Genomic DNA, 22,711 nt, shown 5'->3' on the forward strand with positions numbered 1-22,711 from the left:
AAGGAAAGTTATTGTCGTTATTGTGGGAAACAGCGCCGCCTCCTGGGGATAAAAAGGAACCTCAGTGAGGGAGTGCAGTTTCAGGTCAATAGAAACTTAATCAGACACTGATTGGATAGTTATTGATTATGACGTGTTTTTAAACCCTTCAGCAGTCTCTTCAATCATACGCGAGCCTCTGGATGGGATGACTGACAGATATGAAAACCAATCAAAAAACAGTTCACCCAGCCTGAGCTGATTTGGAGCTGGACAACACAGCAGGCTGCAGCAGTATTTGTTGGATTTCATGCCCTGCGTTCCAATACTCATACTACCATACTATTTAGTAGGGGAAAAAAGAATTAGCATGCATATTACATACTAAACTACATACTTTGTAAGGGCAGCTGCAGTACATACTATAAGTAAAAAGTATAAGTATGCGATTTGGAACGCAGGGCTGGTGTTAGTTTTGTTAGTTTACATGCTGATTCACATTCATGTTGCAAACAGATAATTCTCAGTGGTTCTTTCTGAGCAGGATTCAATGAACTCCTAGTTAGCTAATACCTGATAGTTAGCTCAGGTTTATTATTATTTTTTTTTATTTATATATTTACAAAACTTTATTCAACAGTGAAAATATACATATTTCATCTGGTACAAGCAAGTATACACTGCAATACAATAATGATGTAACAACAAAAATAGCATATAAATGTGAAAATAGATAGAAATAGATACATATTTTAAATAAGTTGAAAATTAAAGAATCATAGTAATACAAAAAAATAGAAATAAATAAATAAGGACAAACATTAGAATAGAGCAATTCATTTGATTTCAGGGAGTTTTAGTAAATGTCTCTGTAATACTGATGAATGATGTGGAAAAAAAAAAAAAACAAAAAAACAAAACATTTTCTAAGAGTTTCCAATGTGAGTCTAGGTTAATACCTAGACTGTGGCCTTGCTTTTAGTAAGGCTGTGTATTGCCCTTTTACTTCTATTTAATTTACTAAATTAGTTAGTTAATTAATTAGATTCTTCATTCAGGTCATTAAGGTCATCTTCAACAGTCAAACCTTAAAATTCCTGCTTTCTCATTCAAATTCAAACCCCGATTCAAAATGCTGTTAAAGACTGATATCTTGTGGACATTTTGGGTAACTACAATGCTGTGAAAAGGCTTTGAGTCAAGTATACAAAAGCTACATGGGTGATAGAGAGAGCTGCTGATGGTGGATAGTCACCTGTATCTGCCATTCTGTGCTTACAGCGCCCCCTGCCCAAATTTACTGAAAATGTCAAATTATACTTCCATTTAAAATTGTGTGACAAATCTAGTTTCAGGTTCAGTTAAAGGTCAATCAGTTCTTTAATTAAATGACTGCTACTTCTGGACATCATAGTGGTTCAGAATACCATGCATACCATGTACTCATAACATCACGCAAGATTCAAGTACTGGACATCCTAGTGGTTATACAAAATTCCCAATGTTGTTTTTAACCTCCTCAGCGCACTAGACGGAAATTGCCTGATACAAGAATAAATGACTGACAGAAGTTAGATTATCATAAAAAGATATTTGAAAGCTGATTTATTAAATTACACTCTCTTATTACACAAACTATACCAGTGGTCAGGAGCCTAGAGCTCATAAACCATTTTTTGCCAGAAGTCATTTGCTAGAAGTCATTACTATTTAATTGTCACACTCTCTTTCTCTCTCCCTCTTGCTCTCTTCAAGACACATACACACACCACTCAGAAATGGCTGTTTCATGTCATTTTTTTACAGTTGTGACTCATCAGGCTATTTAACCTATTTTAACCCTGTTTGTTAACAGATTACAGCCTCTGACACTTTTTATAGTGTTTTTCCATGTTTGCTCATCTGTGCGTTTGATAAACTCACCCCAAAAATGCATTGCAGGTCCTGTTTTTTTTTTTCCACCTGTAATTGGAACGAACACTGCCACAGAAGGATGATGAAATGAGCGAGCTAGACAGTCAATGAGGTGAGGGACAGGCATAACAACCCAGCCTAGGTAGCAAAAACAAACGTTTTGCAAATGTTTTGAATGAGCGCAAGAGAGATTCTTCATATGTCATACCCCCAAAATTAGGCTGACCCAGTAGTTTCTGAGATTAGCTGCAGGCAGACAGACAAACATACTGGACCAAACTCATGATCTCCCCCAGGCTGCCACTTATTGGAGACAAACATGCATTGGAAATATGAAGTTCAAACTCTGCTAATGTTTTATGTCACCTGGATAGCTAATGTTGGCATGTAATTAGCTGTTCCATGGGAACAGTGCATGTTTTTTTTTTTCTTGTTTTTCTGAGCTGGAGCACATAGAGGTTTTAATTGTGGGGGCGTCAGGGATGGAAACGCGAAAAGTGGGCTGCCTCCGCTCCGCAATACCACTTAAAGCAATCAACTTTGTTGGCAGAAGCCATAATTTCCCTCAAAAGCTTATGGTCATTTTCATTCAGCCTCTCCTGCCTCCTTCACTGGTATGAAAAGGTTGTCGATACTGGAATGACATGACCTGCTTTTATCAATCACTCACATGACATGAAAATGATCAGAAGCAGCCGGGGGCGCCAATACATCACAAGCGGTAAAACAGAGGCAATAAACCCTGTTTATGGATAAGAAAATGCATACTGCCTCTCTTTACTGCTTGTAGTATATATTGGCACTGCTGCCCACCTCTGATCATTTTAGTGATTCATAGCTTTGCCATAAATAGCCTACCTACCATCCAGTGAAACCACTTAGTGACTAAACAATCTGATCCGGCTATTCAGGACAATGGACTTTTCATGTAGGCTCATGATATCTATACTAAACCAGGCTGCACCGGCTTGAATGCTGGACTCTGCTTTTTACCTTCCTCATAACAGCAGCTGACAACCAGCATTTATTATCAGCACCTACGGCTCTGCTGTGTGCATGTCCGCTGAATTATGGAAATCTCATAGCACAGTGCAACGGATGGGCCTCTTGCAAGATTTCCGTATTGCATAGGACAGACACACATTAGGATGTTTAGGGGCATAAGCAGACTGTTGCCCATACACATAAAACACCACTTAACATGACAAATATTGGTTAAGCCTACAAGACTACTTAAGCTATAGGTCAATGACTTACTGTAGCCTGCTTACCAATGCTGTCAGCAGCATCTTCTCAGCTTGCCACTTATCCTCCCCAAAATTCATAGGTTACCGCTCCACTTACCTCAGACCTATTTCTCAGCCATGTATTTTGCTTTAAAGGATTTACACTTATTGCAGGGTGTCTGCCAGGGCTTTTCCACACTGCTCTCAGACAAATTTTTGCTCATTTTTAGGAAAAGTGCTGTGGTCCATCCAGCTACAGTGGGCTACAGTGAAATTTAACTTGACTTTTTTTTCACTTTCTCAGCTTAATTTCCATATCATAAACATGATATAAATAAATACAAATACCTTCTTCTTTTTTTTTATTTTCTTGTGTTTGTATAGCAAAATCACATTAACCTCTGTTTCCTGGAGAACCACACATCTTTAAAGGTAACCTTATACTGTACCAGTAAAAAAAAAAAGAATATAAAACATCAAATTAAGGACACAATATGCTGTCAAAATGTTGCTTTTATAACTCACATCAGATAATCAGACAATCACCTTGCATTTTAATCTGCTTCTGTTAATCTGTGTCAATCTGACCTAAAGTCTCCAGTCACAGTTTTACAATGTGAACTCGGGTCCTCAGTTAAGACTTCTGAGCCAGGAGCGTGCTCAGTTTGATCTTCCCGTCCATGGAGGCGGTGAGGCAGGTCCCACAGTCCACCGCCGAGCACCAGTCGACCGTCACCACCGGCGCCTTGTGCCCGCCCAGCGACAGCACGCTCTCCAAGGCTGGATCCCCATTGGTCAGCTGGTGATTGACAGACAGGGTGGGGGGACAGGCAGATACATTAGCAAATACACTATTTAATTTCAAGTTTTGTTAGCAATGACAAGTTAATTTAAGTTACAGTTTATTACATTTTTGTTCACAAGTAACACTCCTGCTGCTTTCTGTCTCTATTCATCTTGGACTGATATCCGACAATATGGAACATCGCCATATTTATAGCCACATTTGATTCTCTCTTCATCATTGTTTCTTAAACAACTGCAGGTCATTATTTATTTATTTTTTACTATTATTTTTGCAGTGCCTCTTTCATTTCATATTTATTTGTTTCACACTGTTTTATATTGTTTTAATTTCTAACTAATTCATTGATTAAATTCATTACATTAAATTAACATAAATCAAAATTTATTATTCATTTTTGTTCATTCATTTGTTCATTCATTTTTGTTTCTGCCTGTTTCATATTATTAAATTTGAGTTTACTTTAGTTCTTACAGTAACATTTCTAATTCAAGGAGTTTTTTTTTTATTATGAGTTTTTAGAATAATTTAGAATAAAATATAAAATGGCTTTCATGAAATGGAGTGATAATATTGAATATTGTGATATATCAGATTGTGAATATTGCCCAAGCCTAGTCTTTACTGAGCCAAGCAAACCATCCACCCTGTTTTCTTTCTCTCAGCCTGATCTTTTGAAGAGATTGTCCTGTAACCTGAGAGTCACAGGTTTGATCCCTCCAGCAGTGGCTGCTGATCAAAACTGCAAAGCTGCAGTGACGTCACTTCACCTCTGGGTGTGATGATGATGGAAATGATGAAGATAGTTACCCGGTATATGAGTCCTCCGCTGCTCGAACATGTCAGTACGTGCTGTCCCTCTGAGTCGAAGGCGAACAGCCGACCTCGAGGAACCTGAACCTGGTGGGTCAATGGATCATATTATTGATAAACTCACTGACTGTGAACATGTTCTGAAAGTATGTTTTTAGAAACTTCACATTTGCTTCTTGATCATCCATGATTATTCATTATAATTCAAGCGTCACAGGAATATTTATTCCACTTACTGTCTATCTATTGACCTCTGACCTCCTTACTGCAGTATTTAAATTTGTTGTCAAAAATAAGAGTAAAAAATAATCTGCAAACATGTGGCATTTTTCCAACATAAATGACTAAAATAATTAACTGTCAAATTTATACTTTTGCTCGAATAATTGAATATTTGTTTCAGCACTAATTTGAGTCTCCTATTTTAGTGAGTTTTATTTTCATAGTTTTATCATGGAGAAATATGTGAAAAATTCATCATCTCAGTTTTCATAGTTTGTTTGCATGAACAAATTAAACATGAATTCCAGTCAGAGTGAAAATGTATCTCTGACGCTATCAAAGACATTGTTACCTGTTTGTAGCCACTGTAGCCAGACAGGATGAATGGACCAGTTGCATCCTGAGGTAAAAGCTGCTCGGACTGTTTCACTCCACATCGATGGATGTTCCACTGGATAAACTATAAATTAATACGAACACATGCATATAAAGAAGATTTATGATTTGAAAACTGGTGCAACGGCCTCCATGCAGATTGCTAAAAGGTTTTTATGTTGTTTTAAGCACCTTGAATCTCCCTTTGTGTATGAAATGTGCTTTATAAATAAAATTCCCTTGCGTAAACCTGAGTTTGCAGTTGAAATATAAGGCTTTTAAAAATTTTTAAAAAACAGTTAATAGAGTTAAAAGTCCACAGAGGATATGTATTATTTGAAACTATTCTTTTCTGTCCTATTATATAGAGATAAGCTGTTTTCTGGAAATAAGTCATCTGGAAATCTCAACCTGTTTTATCAAAATAAATTATGTGGAGATAAAAGTCCATTATTTCAAACACAGATGCCCTGCTGGGCCTGCTGGTGGCACTACAGGGCAGGTTACAGGGTCACCAACATGAACGCTGTCACCAACTTTCACGGCGATCCACCAAATCGATCTTTAGATATGCAGCTCTGGATTGAACTGCTGACAGACAGACTGATTGACAGGGTGACAGTTGGGCTCCTACTTAAAAGTTTGGGCATAAAAAACAATATATATATATATATATATATATATATATATATATAACCTTCCCTCTCTGGACTTCTGCACAAGTTGTTTTGTCAGTATAACAAAACATTTGGTTGATATCAATCAATCAAACTTTATATACTTGATATAAAGAAATGATAAGTATACATTTTAAAAACTAACAAAAACATGGAAACAAAAATGTACAAAAAAAGGTATTAAAATGTAAGATTTTAACATTTTAAGGACGCATTGATTGAGACACACACACACACACACACACACACACATATACCTTGCCATCCTCGCCTATGCTGAAGACAGTGTTCTCATCATAGCTGAACTCAACACTGTAAACCTCTCCTTCGTGAGCTCTCCAGCTCATTGCACTTTCATAACGCTGCATATCTACAGGACAGAGAGGGTGAGACAGAAAATAACAGAAAATCACATTCAGTTTATTAGTATTACAAGTTGACTTGTCTCATGGATATTAATCAGAGAATACATGTTCTAAAGTAAAACCATATTTATACATAGATAAAATATCTGCAGATATGCCATAAAACTTATAAAAACAATAAAACAATATTTTTAAAGGATTACAGTTTATTCTTCTCCAGTATGTAGTCTTACTGGTCGATTTTCATGTTTGTTATTCCTCTGTGGCAACATTAATTATACTGTCACAAACATTTACAACATGTACACCAGTGAAAAGGAAATGTACTGTATATCATCTTCAGGAACAGTCAGGAGACTTGCCTGAGGATCTCAGGATGCATCAAGCTGCGTCTTGTGGTTCACTGTTCATTTGTGTGCTAAATTTTATTTGTAGTCAGACAGATCCAATCTAAATCAGGTGAACACAAGCCTGTAGCTCTATATTGTTTAGTGAAATATCCTGTGCGTGACTGTATTTTGTGACCGAAATAGCCTGTGTGGAGCTATACTGTTCTAGTAAAGTATCTTGAATATGACTATACTGTTCTACTGAACTGTACTGCTTTAGTGAAATAGCCTGTGTTACCAGCCTTATCTTGGAAATACTGACCGAACAGCCTGATGACTCCATCAGCGGCTCCAGTAACCAGCAGGTTTCCGTTGTGGTTGAAGGCTGTGCAGTTAATAGCGACTGGTTCTGGCTCCAGAGAAAACTGCAACTGAGAGAGAGGGAGAGGGGGAGAGAGAGAGAGAGAGAGAGAGGGAGAGAGAGAGAGAGAGAGAGAGAGAGAGAGAGAGAGAGAGAGAGAGAGAGAGATGATGTTTCAATAGGGTGAATAGATTCATTGACTGTCACCACGAAAAACTTTATCAAAACTGATCAAAATGCTAAATTCAATGTATCAAGATTTCATTTACTAAGAAACTGAATTCCTATTGTTAGCACTTTCATTTCCGTAACTTAACTGTGGAGAAGTCAAGGCTTTCTCACTGAAGAGCACAAACACCAAAGAATGAGATCGCAACTTTCCAGATTGTTAGACAAATTACTACTAATGAAAGGATGAATGACAAAGATTTTTGAACAGCTGAGGAATCAGTCAAGGATGTCCACTGCCTCCTCTTTTATTCAGGTTTTACTGATGTTGAAAGGTGAAAACTTAAGAATTACTTAAAGTAAAAATAAATAAATAAATTATGAGGATTCTGAGTCAATTCAGTTTTTTGAAGACGACTGTGGTAACAACTGAACCATGGCCTAAAACTGATATAAAAACCAACTGTGGAAAATTTGAACCGTGAGTAAGTGTATATAAGTGAATGAATGAATAAATGTTATACTTATTAACTCACTAGATGAAAATTGGATGAATTATGATGAACTGGTTGATGGTGCTACCTGTTGTTTGACTGTCTTAGTGTCCCAGAGCAGCAGCTGTCCAGAAACAGGAATAGGGAGGCGAGGAACAGACTCCACGCTTCCTGACCGACTGAGAGCTGCGGCCGAACACACGAATGATGAACCGCTGGGGCTGCAGGCTAAAGACAAGATACTTGAGGAGGTGAAGAAGAGCAGACAAAGAGAGGGAAAGCCAGGAAAAAGTGAGAGGGGAGAAGGGGAGGTAAGGGCAGAACAAAGTGAGAGAGGGACAGGAAGATGAACGAGGAGGATGAGGTAAAGAAAAAAAACATGGAAAAGGAGAAGGTGGTGCTTTATTATGTTATATTATGTTGTTATATCATTTCCTCCACCAAGGAGGTAATGTAATCATCCTGTTTGCCTGTTACCAAGACATCTCAAAAAGTTCTGAATGGATTTACAAGAAACTTTGTAGAGAGATTGGTTCTGAGCCAAGGAAGAGATGATTAAATTTTCATGCTCTTCTGATGATTTTTAAGACGAAAAGTATCTCAACGTGATGACAGTAACAAGAAACAGAGAGGACGTGATGACTGTAAAGTAGGATCTTATTATTATAATGGCTGAGTTTTTCCCTTATCTTTCTTTGACTAGAAGTAAGGTGTGTTCATGGCTCAGCACTGCACTTGTTTGTTAGCGCGTTAGGCAATATACTGTGCTCCATATTGACAGTATTGTGACATTTTAAAGCTGATCTGTGATCTTGATGAATATCGCATCTGTTGAGTTAAAGGTGTTAATTCTTAGGCCAAGGTTACATTTGAAACTTTTTAATGCAATTTGTGTGCAACAGTCCATGTGTACAAGCCTCAGTGAGTTCTAAAAAGTTTTTTCTAATACTTAAGTCATTCTGAAAAAAAAAAAAAAAAAAGGCTCATATTTAAATATTTAAATATGGAAAGAACAGGCAACACCCCATTCAAACAGACAGGGGTTTGGTCTTGCTGGTTGTGATCGTGCTGCCTGGGTGTCTCTGGTTGTGAGTCAGCTCAGAAAAAAAACAAACCTGACAACAACAAACTGCTGGCTAGTGAACTTGTCAGCCGGCTAATGATATCCATGTTCACATGTTAACTCTGGAAGACACATTATCTACCATGTTAATTAGATGTGTTAACAAGACAGTGATAATTAACGGAGCAAACACTATGGCTAGGCAGCTAGCAAGCAGACACTGCTCAATCAGAAAATAAATCAGACGGATCACTGATGAAAACAAGCAGTGCCCAGTAAAAAGAAAAAAAAAAAAACAACAGCACAGAAATTAACCATGTCTGTTCACTCCTGTCGAAACATTTAGAAACACAATCAAGCGTTCACAGACGTCCAATATGGCTGCCAGAAAGTGCACATGCCATGTTAAAGCCTTTTATAATATTAATAGTACAATGCAGACAAAGACGTATACAGACAAGTGAGTCAGACAGACAGATGAGTAAACAGACAGGCTTACCGTGGGTGAGTCTCGTCGATGTTCATTTCATACAGATTCTTCTTGGCGTCGGTATCGTACAGTCGCACCGTGCCAACGCCGCTGCCAAGCAACAGCTGACCCCAAACACACACACACACAGACACACACATACACAGTGTGTGATAGTTTTAGTGTAATAATGTAATGAACTATGTACTGAAAGTTGTTAAACACAGTACGTTTTAGTATTCATGTTTTCCAGAGTTCCATTATACACACAAACACACACACAGACACACACACATTCTCTCTTTCTCTCTCTCTCTCTCTCTCTCCCTCTCTACCAGTCTGTCAGGCTTGGTCGCCCACTCCAGAGACAGCAAAGGGGACTTGGACATGATGGTGGCTTTGGTCTGCATGATGGGGTTAAACGACCACACCTGAGGAAGAGGAGGAGGACAGGTTCAATCCCTGACAAGTAGACAGTTACATTATGTATAGTTATGAGTTACGACAATCCGATATGAAGATCAATTCACCTTGATGACTCCATCTACATCCAAACTGGCAACTCTGCGACCTGAACAGTCAACCCTACAAAACACAAGAGGGAGGGAAAGAGGAGAGAGATGAGGGTTTCAGGTTTCACATTAAATCCTTTTTTGTGACTTTAAAATTAAGTTTATCATTGATAAAAACCATATACGATCACAGCGAGACAGACAAAGTTTCAAACATTTGATTAGCGGTGCCCGATATATTGTGCATGGTGTACACACAAACAAGCGTTGTAGCGCACCCTTTAGGCCAATCAGTGTAATTGTTAAAATGCTCAAATGGAGCGGTTGGGCATCTTTCCCCAAAGTTTCAACAATATCTGATCCGTGGTGCCTGAGATATTGTGCATGATGGACATATGACAGAATATTGGGTTGTGCTTGACATAACTGAACTGAACTGTAGGTCTGGTGAAGTCTGACCTGCAGTGCATGATGGACGAGTGGTGCTCTCCGTACTCTTCCTGGCTGAGTTTGATAAAAGGCTGCTCTGCTGACAGGCCTCCTCCCTCCCCTACTCCTCCAGAGGTCCTTGTGTGTGCAGAGGAGTCAGGGACATCGATGCAGGCCTCAGCTGGAGCCTCCGCGTCACTGGCCTCCCCTTTTTTCTCTGCTGTCTGAGGAAACTACACACAAAGGCACAGGTAAAACTATACTGCGCAATCTTACAATGTTACAGTGGAAGGGCAATAAATATGCTGTAGGGAGAGTTTGGTACCAAAATGTAAGCTCCACCATTTATTTTAAGTAACACCTGCTCTGGCGAAGCTGATTAAACAAAACCAAATCAAGGACAACTTAGGTACTTAGTTTACCAAGGTGGTGTTAATATGCAATGTTTGGCATCTGAGTTGGCAGTGAAAGTAAATCTAAAAGGCTGGCATATGGTTTCCACTGAGTATTGTTATAAATCTTATGAACTACATGATACAGCTCTGGTTAAGACAGAATGTAGTAGCTCCTCCATTTTTTCCCCAATAGTGCACAACAGCTGCTAATGGATGACATTAAACTCAAAACTTTTTTACACATCAATCATCCGTCAACATACAGATTCAAGCCAACTTCAAGTCAACTTCAGGCTGGTCGTGATTTTTTCCCACACCCTATCCATAACCTGAGCTGGCCAAACCAAATCTTAATCCCACCGCTAAACTGACATATAACGCAAACCATCCGATACCTGAGCAGGGGGTTTGGAGAAAAGCTCCTTCCTTTCTTTTTCATGATCCTGAATTCTCTTGTGTCTGAGATGTGTTGGCTGCTGCTGTGCTGGTTGGTGTCCCGCCTGGGACTGCGAGTTCACAGGTTCACTGGTTGACGACTGACAGGGAACAGGCTTCACCTCTTTGGGTGCGGCGGCCTCTTTGGACTTAGCAGCCTGGAATTCACACACAGATTATTTTAGTTCATAAACACAATGGTTCACACTTTTTAGGACTTCCAATATGGCCACCTTGTGAGGGGGGTGTGGGGGTTACGTCACCTATACTCTATTTCAAGCTCCTCACTCTCACCTGATTGGTCAGAGGCTCCTTCCTACCCAATGCTCCCTGGTTTGGCGATGACCCGGCAGTGCTCTGCGGTGTCTTCCCCGGAGTCCGCCGGCCCTGCGGCAGGAATGTCGAGAAGAAGTTTCTGGAAGGTGTGCTGGTGCTGACCACTCGCTGGCTCGATACCAAGTCACTGCAAGGGAAAAGAAAGAAAGGAAGAAAGAAAGAAAGAAAGAGAGAGAGATGGAGAGAGTGAGCGAGCCATGGGTAAGTACGCAACTAGATAAGTAAATGCAGAATTAATTAAAACAAAACTGGCAAATAAATAAAACAACACACTACAAATACATAGACTAGATAAATAATAGACATAGCCTGTATGGCTGGTAAGATGGATAATTTTGAAATTTATATGTTAAATATGTTTACTTGGTGATATGACTCCATATGCAACATGGGCTTCAGAATTTGATACAACCACATACGATACAATAAAGTTCAACAATAACAAACCATGACTATGAGGAAATATGTTTATTTCTGAGCCGAATGATGCTAACAATGATACTGCATTGCTAAAATGAAAATGATTTTAAAATTTATTCTTTACAAAGTAAAAATGTTGGAAAGGAGCTGGTGAAATTGTGATAGTTGAGCCATTTCACTTGTAACTAAAATAGCTGAATGAAATGTCGCTAATACCGCAATTCATTTTCTTGCCCCACAATACATAGTTACATTTTGGTACTGCAATTTGTTGAATTTTGATATGTTTTTGATATTATTTGAATTTTGTTATCCGATCCACATTGCATATTGTGGACAGAAAATGTGCACCATACTTATTGGACTGGCCTGCTACTACATTAGTAAAAGCCCAGCAATATCAACTGTGGAGCTGATATCAAGCTCTACAACTGACTGTTCATTTGATAAACAGTTTATCTCCATCAAATGTTGTATCTTCCCCCACAGTGTTTCTAAATTCGGAGTCAGACAGAGTAAAAGAGAGAGACTGATTCATCCAAATCTCATGTTATACAGAATAGCCATTTAGTGGGCTGTCAATCAGTGTAACAGTAATAAAGCCAAATAAGCTCAAGTAGTGGAAAGAGACTATTCAAAAGCGCTGCTGTGCAGTACTGCTTAGTGAGTGAACTGTTTGTTAACTCATAAAAAGATCAGGAAATCAACTTGGCCAGTGGCTGGGGGATTTAAGAAAATGATAAAAGGCATCATGTGGAAAACAGCTGATTCAAAAACTAGGCAAAAAGAGCACACTGGCCAGAGAAAATAAATTAAATGCTTTAACAAAAAAAAAAAAAAAAAAAAAAAAAAAAAAAATTCCGCACCTGCCCTTGTCATGTGTTTCCTCCCCTGACATTGACACAACACTACTCATAACCTGTTGACATGTTTAATGTTAGACTGCAATTCACATCTTTATGTATTCACATCCTCAGTAGATCAATAAATTGTGTGTGTGTTGGGTGCCAACAATACCACAGGTTAGTGGTTCAATGTCCTGTGTAGCTCAGTCATTAAAGGACTAAGTGTTTGGGGTTCAATTATTTTTCCAGAAATGTGATTGCCAGACCAAACTTGAAGATGTAACCTCCTGTTAGTGTTAAAATAGTCACAAAACAGGGTGTACAGGCGGAGAAGTGAGTCCTCATTTCGGACAATAATTCATTTAAACAGACAAATGTTAACAAACGTGAACTTGAGGTCCTCAACTTAAAGAAAATATATGGCTTAAGTGTTTGCTTTAATATTCCACTTAATTTTTTGACCATGTAAATATTTCTGGTATTCGATATTCGTCTCTACATTTTCCTGGCATTGAAGGAACTCAAGCCTTTAGTTTTAGCTGCTACTGGGCTACTTTACTGTACTGAGCTCCAAAAAATCTTGCCAGCCAAACTCAAAGGCAAAGCCAAAATCTCTAGAAGACTAGGTCTGTACATCATGATCAAGATGACTAATGCAAACTTCTATAACCGACAAGCAAAAGGTCTTTTGGGAACATTTTTCAACCATAGGTGTGTCCGAGATGGTTCCCTGAGGAACTCCTTAATCAAGACTTCATATACCCTAACTGTACTTTCAGGAACCTTGTACAGGGTAGCTCTTCAAAGAAACTTTTTGGAATGTGCTTGTTAGATCCCTTTGGAAGTCCAAAAATCCCAAATGAACCTACAGTTTTTAGAGCGAATATTTATGTCCGCCTGATGATCTACAGACCTGGGTCAAACTCTTAAATCCTCTGTGGGGTCGTGGTGAAAAGAAACAACAATTCATCAGCTGAATTGTTTATTTGGCAATATCAACCTCAATCCAGAGCACACATAATTAAAACAGTATAAATAATTTAGCACCACCAAAACGTTAGTGATATTTAAATACTTTAAATAATACTGGCAGTTCTGTCTGGTTTAAAGTGTCTCATATTAATTTAAGTTATTATAAAAGTGACCCTAATCTCTAAGGGAAATGGGATGAAGGCAAAAGAGGTTACTGATACCCTCTTAAATCTTGGCTTGTCTGAGATAACTGAATACAACTCCTTTTCCTTATCTTCTCTTCTCCCTCTTCCTCATTTGCTCATGTCATATCCCTGCTGTTTTCTTTTAAAACAACAACCATAACCTTAGCAACTTTAAAAAAACAACTTTAGCATGCTTCACTCACAAGAAGTCCTCAAACTCAGCTTACATACAATTAACTAATATTATTCACAATCGACACATTGAACTCATTGTATAAAATTAATAGTTCATAAAATACAACACCAGAAATTAAATGCAGTGAAATTCATCATATAACAGTGAAAGACATGAAATAAAATTTCATAACAGGCTGGAGTGCCATGACAGTCTAAGAGCTAACATAAAAAAAAAATCAAAGAAATGCATTATATGTCTCTATGGCTAACATGTTCAAAAATCAGAAAATAGAGAACAGGGGTAAGACAGGAAGAGTGTAGGAAAATTAATAGTATCAAAGACAATTTGGCTGAAACATTTATGATGGCTGCCATATGTAACGGACACCATATGATTTTGTTTTTTGGTTCAAATGCACGCAAGCTGCAAAACAGCAACACAGTAAATGTCCTATAATGTAATATCATCATTTTAGTTTTAGTAAAGTTGGTAAGAAAACTGAAAATTGGTAGGATAAATGTTTAATTTTATTAAGACTGCCTGCTTTAGTGGGCAACAGTCGAGCGATTTGTGGAGTAAAGTATTATCCTTTTAGCCATAATCCTGCAGCTGTGTCACTTGTGTCTCACTATATGAATGGATTCACTGGTGGGGTACCAAAGACCGAGTGTGTTTTGCTTCATAGATTAAATGTTAATATGTGCTTTACCTATTAAATCATACACTCAATGGCCACTTTATTAGGTACACCTGCACAATCTAGTACAATCCAATACAAATATTATGCCATAAAGTTTCCTTTCTGCTGCCTATAATGCTCAGGTTTTCTTTCTGTCACAGTAATAGCGGTGTTCATTCAGTTATATGTTTGGCATTGAGCTCATAGTTAGTGCTGCTGTTGTACTGGACTGCATTTTATTGAGAGCTGTTTCTACTATTCTGTCCCCTCCCCATGTGTGTAAATAGGGAAGACAAAAAATTGGAAACAGTTCTCAATATAATAGTAATTAGAACAGCATAATATTTTGTTGAAGTGATGACAGTTTTCAGCACCTGTGAGTATCTGATAGTTTAATAGTTTAGTACAGAAAGTGTTATTCTCTACTACCGTCTGGCTCAAAGGCATTTCAGCAGGGTGACGGGTTTGAACCGTGGACTTTAGTTGAAGGACGGATTCTCAAACCGTTATGAAACCCCGGTGTCCACCAAGGTACCATGGACAAGATTTGACCATTATCACAGTAAAGTTAACACGGAGAAGTTACCATAGGCAAGTTACCACAGGAAAATTAAAAAAGCAAAATCATTTTTACACTGGTTTGTCCAGCATCCCAGTGGCAGCTGTGCTGAACGTCACATCATTATACACTGCCCACAGCAATGCAGCGATCGTTACCATGACAACACTTCATAAAAAGCCAATGGCAGCCATCTTGGCGGTATCAACAATAGACACAGTCCAACAGGTCAGCCACATTAAAAATGCACTGACTCACGGTAAGATAAAGTGCTTTGGATAAAAGCATCCACCAAATGTTTCATGTTATTCAGTAAGTGTCCTTTTATGCATTACAAATCCATGAGCGACACATTGCACATCGTTTCCATGATGACATTTAAAAATGTACCCTATGGCAGCCATCTTAGTTGTACCAGAGGAGGTCAGCAATCTGTCCATTGCAGTTGTGTGTTAAAGCAGTACTGTTAGTGTCTCACAGCTCAGTGTCTTCCAGCCGGTCCATGTTCTGTACGTAGGCAGGAAGCTTGTGATGAACCATCTCGTCCCCGTCCTTCTGGTCCCGACTCTCCCCTTGCAGAGCGAACACCTGGAGATGAGGTGACATGAGTCGAGTTGGAGAATTTAGATACAGAGCAGACAGCAGGAAACCAACCAAATGATAAAACTTTCCAAATGAAATGATGGGACTTCCTAAAAGAAATTATGGTACTATGAACCAAACTATGGTACTTTATAAACCAAAAGAGGGGACTTTCTAAACAAAATCACAAGACTTCCTACATCAAATGATGGTAATTTCAAAAGCAATGATGTAATTTTTTAACCAAAGGATGTGATTTTATGAATGAAATGATGGGATTTTAGTCCCATGATTAGAATTTACTGAAGAGTGAAACAAGCAAGCATAATATTCATGAAGGGGTTTGCATGATTTTGGACAGGTCTGTGTCACTATGCCTTTGTCATATTATTCTTAAATAGAAAATGAGTAATTTTAGCCATAGTTTAGGCTGTACTTTTGTCAGATTTTTTTTTAGATCACAGTATAATTCTATGACATGGTCTAGGGACAGGATTCACAGACTCTGCATCTCATTTCCATCCATTCCAATCAAAAATTAACTGTTACCTTTGTAAATTATTTGTGAGGGCCTGTCTAAGAATATGAGGCTAACAAGCAATTGTATTTTCCAAAGTAACCTTTAACAACTCACATTTACGGAGTTTCTTTTAGTTAATCACATTTATTGAGTCATTTGTTCTAATATGTCCATGTATTTTCTTTCATCGTGCATAATCTTTTTTTTTTGTCTTTTTTTCTTGAGAAAAGTAAAGCTTCACATGACCAAAAATAAAAGTACTGAACTAATTGGCTTTAATCTCACCATTTGGCACAGCTGTTCATTCTCTTCTGTCAAACTGGTTGTCTTCTGGACTTCAGCGTCAAAACTCAGCAGGACAGGCTGGGGTGGAAACTGGTTAAGGACTGGAAACCACTGGGCAGAGAGTTAAACAATTAAACTTTATCTCCACAGGGAATGTGTAAATGGTACAATCGCAGTTTTCTACTCTTGGTCATGAGCAAATCTTCTAGTGCAGCTGGTGAGTTATATGAAGATTTCTCTTTCACTTTACCCATCTAGATTATTCCAGCTAGACTTCAATCAGGTAACTCCTTAGTAACAAGCTGATTTTTCTGACTAACCATTGGGCCGCAATAGTTTACAAGGTTGCTAACAAGAAGTGACACTATGGCAACAGCAGTCACTAAATTCACACCAAATGATTCAGGACTTCAAGGCAGAGCACTTACATAAAGCCCAACATTGTCCTTATAATCTACATTTGAACCAAATGGATAAAATATATATCATACTGTATATCAATACAGCAATGCTGCAAGAACTGGCTGCAATTTTGGTAATTTCATTCTTCCTTCTTTTTTTATTCATTTTTGGCCATGAAGGTGAAGACTGGGTGACCTCATAGAATCTGCAGAGAGACTGGCTGTCTCAGCTGATATGAGGCAACCTTCACCCAGACCATCCAGTCCTGAAGACAGAAGTTAAAGTCCATCAGGACAACCAGATCCTGCAAGCTGCTATGATGGACCATTGATTTAAAGTTGACCAGGATGTGGATCCCATTTAATATGAATGGGGAGCAACTAGCTGGCCTTGCAAGCCAGACAAATATTGTGGGTTGGTACCTCGAAATGGGAAAACCTGCATGATTCAGCTGACTTGCAGGTCCAGCAGCAACCACCTTTGTATCAGGGATGTCTGATCAAACTGTGCACCTCTGCCTGTAATTTAGCACTGGCAAAAAGGGCCAGTGGTCTGGCAGTTCAGACCACAAACACAATGCTCTGTATTTTGCCCAAGGTGAAGCACTCCCTACAGTGTACCACACCACAAGAAAGGAATAAACAAGAGACATGTTTTCTTTTCTTTTCAGACCATGCTGTGTTTCTGGTCTAAGAGAAAAAGAAAAACCTCTGTACAACTCCTTCTGCTGATAGGTTTCTGCTGATATTAGGATAGCCAAACAACCATTGTTCTTTCCTTTGGGCAAAAAAAAAACACTTGCACTGCGCACTGCCGTTCCTGCATGACTGGTCTGAAAAGCAAGTAAGGGGCATGCACCCAGAGCGCATATCAGATTTCTAGCGCTCTGTTTTCATCACAAAGAAAGTAAGCAAGTAAAAAGGCTTTCTTCTTCTGACCTTCTCTGTGTTCCAGATCCAGAAGAAAAAGAAAGACCTCTAGGTAGCTCCTTGTGCTGGTATTAGAATAACATATTAGGATGTTTTAATAAACTTCGGGATGGTTCACACTGTACTAATTCTGTCATCCTACAAATCCTCCATGTTCGCCACCATATCTGACAAAACAAACTTTGAAATGCCTCCTCGACACACAGCTCTGACTGAAAATTAAATGAGAATTATACAAACAGACACGGTAGATCAGTGTGGTGCCCCCAGTACATCAAAAGGTTCATTACAGGACCTCCACCAGTAAAACTAAAATGATTACAACAGGACATAAACTGTAACATAATAACTGTCACATTCAATAATTCAGCCAGAAGGATATGCATACACTGGAAGAGGACCGACAAGAAGTTGTGCAGCGACACCAGGAAGGTGTCAGACCACTGGCGGGAGAAATATGGAGAGAAGGCAGGGTTTTGCTCAGGGGCGGGGATAAACGGCAGGATGAACCAATCACGCCACTCGGCTTGACCCTGCAGCTCCAAGGCCTGCTTCTGGAAAAACTCTTGAGTCTTCTCCAAGTTTCCTTTCTGGATGGAAGGATGGATGATGGGAGAAAGGGAGAAAGAGAGCTTTTTGAGTTATTGCAAATCGTATGCCACTATCACAGAGGCTGAACTGAGAATTATTATATTTTTTTTATTAGTTATATATTGCATATTTGCCAGGATGTTACAGATGTCATAGCACTGACAACCTGGATGCTACTGAGTACATAGCACTGATTACCTGGATGGTATTGATCACATAGTATCTGTACAGGCTGGTTCGTAGTTTGTTGACGGTGGATCTGTAAACATCCTCTAGTCTACAGAACAGACGTCTGTCCAGATAAAGCCAGTACTCCTTCAGACCAGACAGGTCAAAACTCTGGATGAACTGCAGCAACTGGTCGATGATCTTATCCACCTGCAGAGAGACAGATGTTTTATATATGTTTTCTTAAAAACAGTATGCAAAATGAAATTCTCAATATTTTCTCTTTGAGATAAAGCATGACTGTATCTTGGAAAAACATTGCTTAATACAGATTAACCTGTGTACCCTTAAACATCCTCTAAAGAGTAAACACACAAAAAAACATCCTTTAAAAAGACATACTCCAAATCATCCCCTTTAAAAGGATGAGGTAGTCTAAACCATCCTTTTTAAAATTCATATCCTAAAACAAAAATATGCCCTAAATCATTCTTTGAAAAAAGTACCCTAAAGCAATTTAAAAAAGACATATGCTAAATAATTCCCTTGAGAAGCATATTCTTTATAAACGTTCTTGTATCCTAAAACATCTTGTTTAAAAACGAAACATACCCTAAATCCTTTCTCTTTGTCGGCCTTGATCTCGTTGTCGAGGTGTTTGAGTGTATTGGTGAAGCCACGATAGATCAGATATTCTCTAACGTGTTCGTCTGTCCGCTCCACTGCTGACCCCATGGTGACCTTTGACCCTGCGGGGGGAAAATCACATTACAATTCCCTCTGCACAATACTGAATGCAAAATAATCATTCAGTCAGAATAGGCGTCAGTTTTCTCCAGTGGCAGTAATCATACAAATGGTTTATTTCCAGAGCATCCAAGGGCAAAATTTTAACATTTGGCCTATTTTGTATTTTTCTTATCACATTCATGTTTGTTCAAACCTCCCTTGCAGATACAAGCAGGGTCCAACCTTCTTAATCTGGCTACGAGTTTACATTATCAAGTTTTTCAATGTTATTGATCCAACCAAAGACATTTTAAATATGTAAAAATTGTGGAAAATGTCATGACAGCCTAAAAGTAGGCTACTAGTGTTATGAGTACCATAACAGTACAAATCCAGTGTCTACCCTGCTGGTTGACTGCTATATTTTCTGAGAACATCAAAGTCTAACTTCTTTCAAGTTTCTAACACTCTTGGTTCTAAAAGGAGTCACTGTGTTTCTGATTCTTTATCAATTAACAGAGGAATCTGCACTTTTTTACATGCAGGAAGCTCAGGGAGAGACAACAATTACACCACTGTTTTTGGTTTATTCAACACAGCAAAACCATCACCACTGATTGATACAGCTAACTAACTACTATCTACAGGTGAAGTTAGGGAACATCCGTACTTTCACCAACCAACAACTTATTTAACGGCAGCAAATTATTTAGGTGCTACAACTAATTTTTCGACATGAGCAACCCCATTAGAGCTGAAAGAAACAAGTGCCTGTTGAATATTTAAATAACTCACATCAAACAGATAATGCATTTCATTGGAGGAATAGGAACTCAGTGTTGGTTATGGGTAGACAATGTCCTACCGCTGCATCACATAACCAAAACGTCTCATTAGTATCACTGAATTCTCTACAGCACACACCTTCGTCTGGTTTGTTTTATGTAAACAGTCAAACGGTACTTTTAAACTTTCAAGCAGCATGACCTGCACAAAAAAATCCTGGTTTCCAACTTCCAACAGTATAATGCCATACTCAAAACAGATTTCTGCAGCAGTTAGGTTTATGCACCAGTTTCCTCTGTAAACTGCAAATAGCCTAACTGTGGCTTGGGGTTTGTAAGCTGCTGCCCACCTCATATTAACGCCGACTATTAGCTACTCAGAAAAGTAGGAATGATACCTTTCATCCTCTGGCACTGAGCGATAACGCAGCCAAACCCCATTCAACACTATCGCAGATTAACAGCTCCGTGCTTACCAACAAATATTTTCAACAAATAAAACCTGAGATGAGGTCTATAACAAAGCAATGGATAGTGCTCTACATTTCGGCGTACATTGTGTACACGTGTAATGTAAATAAGCAGCACTAATTCAGACAAAACTTTAACCTTTGCAGTTGGTTTACGCTACTACGTTCGGCTGCGGTACTGTGAGTTTTAATAGAAAGAGAGGAGACTCACTTAAAAAAATACAGCAAATTATGTAAGCAAAGTAAGCCGAAATGACAAGCTGATACTCACACTTCAGCAGAATTTAAAGTCAGAGTTTATGACTCATGAATGTTTGCCATTAACTGAGAATACTTAGAAATAGGAGAATTTGTAAATAAAGATCTGTCTCAACGGCCAAGATAGCGGCATGTTATGTTTACCTGATTAGCAGCACCAGATAAAAGCCTGTGATGGACGTTAGAGAAATAAAGGCTCCATGTATTCACTTCACACACTGTCACACACGGCATGCGGCTAATACACCAAAGTAATGTTGCATTAATGTGATATTTTGTGCAGTAAAAATGGTAATTATAAACTTACCGAGCAGCAGCGAACAGACAACCAACCACTTCCTGTTCTCTTCCCCCTGACAGTCATGTGAGGAGTTTCATGTGACGTAGTGGGTTTGCTGTGAATGACTGCCCTCTAGTGGCCATAGTGGACAGGTGTAGATGTGTTGCACAGCAGGTGTGCTTGTTTTTCCTCATCGTTGAGGCTTCACGTCATTTCATTATTAAATTAAAAGCTGTTACAAGACGAAGTGCCATGAGCCTCCATACTACATTAGATCTGCTTTACTTTCTAGTGTCTGGCTGCTGCTACACACATTTCTATATATATTTTATAAAATAAAACCAGGAGTGATATACCGTAATTTTTGAATTAAAATAAAATTACTCCTGGTGCAGTGACATACCACTACAAGTACAACAACAACAACAACAACAACAACTACTACTACTACTACTACTACTACTACTACCACTACTACTACTACTACTACCACCACTACTACTACTACTACTACTAATAATGATAATAATAATAAGAATAGGCTAATAATAATAATAATAATAATAATGTTATTGTTATTGTTGCTGTTGTTGTTATGATCATTGTTATTATAGCATAATCAATATATATATATATATATATATATATATATATATATATATATTATGGCAAGCCGTTTAGGAAAATATTATATATATGGAATGAAAGTCTGAATATATGGAATGAAAGTCTGAATATATGGAATGAAACTTGAATATTTTGAATGAAAGTCTGAATATATGGAATGAAACTTGAATATATGGAATGAAACTTGAATATATGGAATGAAAGTCTGAATATATGGAATGAAACTTGAATATTTTGAATGAAAGTCTGAATATTTTGAATGAAACTTGAATATATGGAATGAAACTTGAATATATGGAATGAAACTTGAATATATGGAATGAAAGTCTGAATATATGGAATGAAACTCGAATATTTTGAATGAAAGTCTGAATATATGGAATGAAAGTCTGAATATATGGAATGAAAGTCTGAATATATGGAATGAAACTTGAATATTTTGAATGAAAGTCTGAATATATGGAATGAAACTCGAATATTTTGAATGAAAGTCTGAATATATGGAATGAAAGTCTGAATATATGGAATGAAACTTGAATATTTTGAATGAAAGTCTGAATATATGGAATGAAACTCGAATATTTTGAATGAAAGTCTGAATATATGGAATGAAAGTCTGAATATATGGAATGAAACTTGAATATTTTGAATGAAAGTCTGAATATATGGAATGAAACTCGAATATTTTGAATGAAAGTCTGAATTTATGGAATGAAACTTGAATGAAAGTCTACATGGAATGAAAGTCTGAATATGCTGGTGGGCCAAATGCAAACTGGAGTGCAGGTCGGCTATAAAGCAGCTGGTTAATGAATAAAAACACAAACTGTCTACCTGGAGGGTGGGAACGACAGGGGAGGCAGGAGGAGCTCATCTTCCC

General features: G+C 38.1%; 1 protein-coding gene across 2 annotated transcripts; it reads right to left on the reverse strand.

The window, feature by feature from the left end:
• Window positions 1-3,489: 3,489 nt before the first annotated feature.
• wdr91 (WD repeat domain 91) lies at window positions 3,490-21,324 on the reverse strand. 2 transcript variants are annotated; one of them, XM_030065697.1, is made up of 18 exons: window positions 21,232-21,324; window positions 19,295-19,431; window positions 18,713-18,892; window positions 18,306-18,513; window positions 16,593-16,675; window positions 15,684-15,793; window positions 11,326-11,494; window positions 10,992-11,189; window positions 10,232-10,434; window positions 9,791-9,845; window positions 9,596-9,691; window positions 9,291-9,385; window positions 7,817-7,970; window positions 7,028-7,136; window positions 6,269-6,381; window positions 5,312-5,419; window positions 4,735-4,824; window positions 3,490-3,918 (listed from the first exon to the last, which is right to left on the reverse strand). In XM_030065697.1, the coding sequence occupies exons 2-18, from the start codon at window positions 19,415-19,417 to the stop codon at window positions 3,754-3,756; spliced, it is 2,259 nt and encodes a 752-aa protein (XP_029921557.1). In that variant the 5' UTR covers window positions 19,418-19,431; window positions 21,232-21,324; the 3' UTR covers window positions 3,490-3,753. The 2 variants fall into 2 exon arrangements, with proteins under 2 accessions (XP_029921557.1, XP_029921558.1); XM_030065698.1 differs by lacking the exon at window positions 21,232-21,324 and adding an exon at window positions 21,069-21,177.
• Between the last annotated feature and the right edge of the window lie 1,387 nt (window positions 21,325-22,711).

This window comes from Myripristis murdjan, chromosome 12, assembly GCF_902150065.1.
Source record: "Myripristis murdjan chromosome 12, fMyrMur1.1, whole genome shotgun sequence".
NCBI classification, from domain to species: Eukaryota; Metazoa; Chordata; class Actinopteri; order Holocentriformes; family Holocentridae; genus Myripristis; species Myripristis murdjan.